This window comes from Choristoneura fumiferana, chromosome 22 (assembly GCF_025370935.1).
Source record: "Choristoneura fumiferana chromosome 22, NRCan_CFum_1, whole genome shotgun sequence".
NCBI classification, from domain to species: domain Eukaryota; kingdom Metazoa; phylum Arthropoda; class Insecta; order Lepidoptera; family Tortricidae; genus Choristoneura; species Choristoneura fumiferana.
In genome coordinates this window covers 1,016,136-1,019,269 of record NC_133493.1, presented here as the reverse complement: position 1 = coordinate 1,019,269, position 3,134 = coordinate 1,016,136, and the positions used below count along the sequence as shown (strand labels likewise).

Below are 3,134 nucleotides of genomic sequence, written 5' to 3'. Positions count from 1 at the left end.
TGCAGCGTTTTATCACTTAGTTTGTACTTGTTTCTTTCTGCTAATGACATCTTTTTCTTGAGTTAATAGTTTTTCTATTTTTCCATATTTAGTGTGAGTATCAATGTTACTTGTTGTTAGTTCATCGGTTGATTCAATTAGAGATTGTTTTTATTTTAGCTAAGATTTCCTTACTGTAGTGTCCTGTAGTGTGCGAGGTGAAATATTTTCTAGATTTCTTTAGTGGTTCTATTCTTATGTTGCTTCTTACCATACGATGATTTGTATTGAAATTGAATTTAGTCACAACCCCTGTATCTGTGAAGCTTTTGGAAGTTTGTTGTCATGTAGTCAATTTCATTTTGGTGTTGCCATCTGGGGAGATCCATGTCCACTTATTCTTTTGGTTTTTTATATAAACTGTTCAAGAGCGTTAGGTTGTGTTGCAGCAAGAATTCGACTAGCAATTCACCATGTGGACTTCTTTTTCCTTGCCCAAAATTTCCAAGACATATTCCTCCTTGCATTGCTTTGCTCCGACTTGAGCATTGAAGTCGCCCATTAAAATTAAATGGTTGTTCAAAAACCTTGTTATTGTTTGTGATAATTCTTTATAAAAAAGTTCAATTTCTGTTTTTGTTGCTTGCTCTGTTGGAGCGTAAATTGTACATTGTCCATAATTTTTTGTATCCCGGTATTTCGATGTTGAGAATGCTATTCGATCAGAGATTCCAATTATCTTTGTATGTATTGTTTCATTGACTTTTGATTATAAATCCCACTCCTCTTTGACCGGCTATTTCACCTTTATGGAATAGTAAGTAGTCGGTGCGTTCCTCTATCTTTTCGCCTAGTCTTCGCATCTCACTGATTCCCAGGATGTCCATTTTATGTCTTCAAGAGCTTTTTCCAGTTCGTGTAGGCTTTCTTCAGTTCTAAGAGTTCTCGTATTTAGGTTGCAATGTTAAGTATTCTGTTTCTTCTTTTTGTTAGGGGTGGTGGTCTTTAGCTCCCGCGGGGACCAGCCGTTGTGGAGACATAATGTTTTTTGTTTTTTTTATTAGATATATATGGTGCTACTATTGTTTGTATCCGATTTTCCGAGGCCATTACTAGTTTTTTGAAGCATTTGTTTGTGAATCTGAACCTGCTCGGTTTACATAGCTCAATATATTATTAGGTCTGCTAATCTCATTTTTGCTATTTTTAAGTATTATTTCTGGATGATTACTCGAGTCTTGGTTTTTATTTACTTTCTTCTGTGCAGATGACTTGGGAGAATCCGAAGTTACTCTTTTCCTCTTCTCTCTATTGTTGCCTTTCTGTTTTAACACTATCAGTTTGTCATATTTTATGTAAGCAATGTTTCCCTTCTTATTCTCTTCTTCTAGTTGAGGTTGTAGCTGTTTTCGCTTTTCTAGGATCTCCTTAGAGTAATCTTCTTTCACATAAATACCTGGCGGGAGGCTTGTCTTGTTTTTTAGAATAATATGTTTTTTCCATCGGGTCGTGATAGAAGCCACCACTGGACGATTCTTGTTTTTGCTTTTTATCCCGATTCTATACACATTACTGATTTCATGGCTGTCCATGTGGACTCCCATATCAACAATGAGGTCTTTAATGTAGTCTACTAGTTCCCCTTCAGATTTTCCCCTCTCTTCCATCCCAAAGAATACCAGGTTATTTTTACGTTTTCTCTATCTACTGCTTAAGTTTTTGTTCCAGTTCTGATATTTTATTTTTGAGGATATTGTTTTCTTCAATAATAGTTTTCATTTTCTCGTCTAGGGCTTCCATGACATTTTTAGTTACCGAATGAGTTATTTTTTCAGTTTGTTTCTCCAATTTCTCATCAAGTTTGTGGAGAAGAAGTTCCATGCTTTTATCCATTTATAGAAAGGTAGTTCGATTTATGTTGTGGTAACTCTAATTAGTGTGGGAGTTTTCTTAAAATTAATGGCAACACTGTACTTTCGCTGTCACTACTCGACGTGAGGTTAGCTTAGCACTGACAGATAGATGGCGGTCGAGACGATAATATTTATTAAAAATGTAGGGTAGGTAGCTTTAGGATAGCTATTTTGCCAAACAGTATTTGCGATTTTCCTGGCGAAGTTTCTTCACTAGCACTTTCAAAGTGATTGTTAATGTTTATTTTGGTGTTATTTAGTTCCTCAACACTGGTTTGACACTTTTAAGCACTATTTTTCGATAAATTTCGACTGAGACAAGTGGCGTACGTGTTAACTGATGAGCCGACGGAAACGAAAAAAGTATGGAGTTACGGGCATTCTAATAATCTGCGATTGTTAAGCAATCGATATCAATGTAAATACATTAAAAAAAACTATAGTATTATACAAAGGAGTCGGTTATGGCGCTTCGCCGGACGCTGTCGCGGCACGCTCGCTTCGCTCGCTCGGCTCGCTTGCTGTAAGATCACAGTACTACCTAACACTCGCCCGTCGCTTAGCTCGTCGTCGAGCCTAAACCAACCTGCCTTAGAGTAAAATTGGTAAGAAATAATAGAAGTATTCCAGATTATGCCAATAGTACATTATACCAACTGAGCTTTATATCGAACAAAGTTATATCCCATGTATGTTATATGTTATGACTGTTAGATTAATAGTTGTTATATGTCAAGTTCATTATATCTGTTGATAATTATATTACATGAGAATATCTCAAATGTTGTTATATCAAAACTGCAAGTCCTTTAATCGTTATATCCAGTGAAAATATTATTATTATATTTAGCCTATAACTGTGTCCCACTGCTGGGCAAAGGCCTCTCCTCTTGACTTCCACATCTCCCTATCCAGGTCATCTCGCCAAAATATATCAAATGTTTTTATATCGATCGTTATGCACCCATGAATGTATTGTACAACAACAAATATTTAAAATTTGACAAGCGTTATTCGGTCTTAGTAATTTTATAATATTGTCTGTTAGGGGCTGTACTTTATGAACTGGAAACGGTAGGTAGTTTGATGTTATGAGATATGTGGAACCCTCTGTGCGCGAGTCCAATTCGCACTTAACCAGTTTTTCATCTACTTAACGCTATAAACGGAAATATCTTTTACTTGAAATTTGATAAATTTAACAAAACCATTATAATGAAACGACATATTTAAGTACTCGAT

The 3,134-nt window shown here is 35.7% G+C and overlaps 1 protein-coding gene across 1 annotated transcript; it reads right to left on the bottom strand.

The window, feature by feature from the left end:
- Positions 1-1,091: 1,091 nt before the first annotated feature.
- On the bottom strand, positions 1,092-1,872 carry LOC141440158 (uncharacterized). Its single transcript, XM_074104621.1, is given in 2 exon segments — positions 1,092-1,674; positions 1,676-1,872. Coding segments are annotated over 2 exon segments (780 nt in total).
- Positions 1,873-3,134: the final 1,262 nt, after the last annotated feature.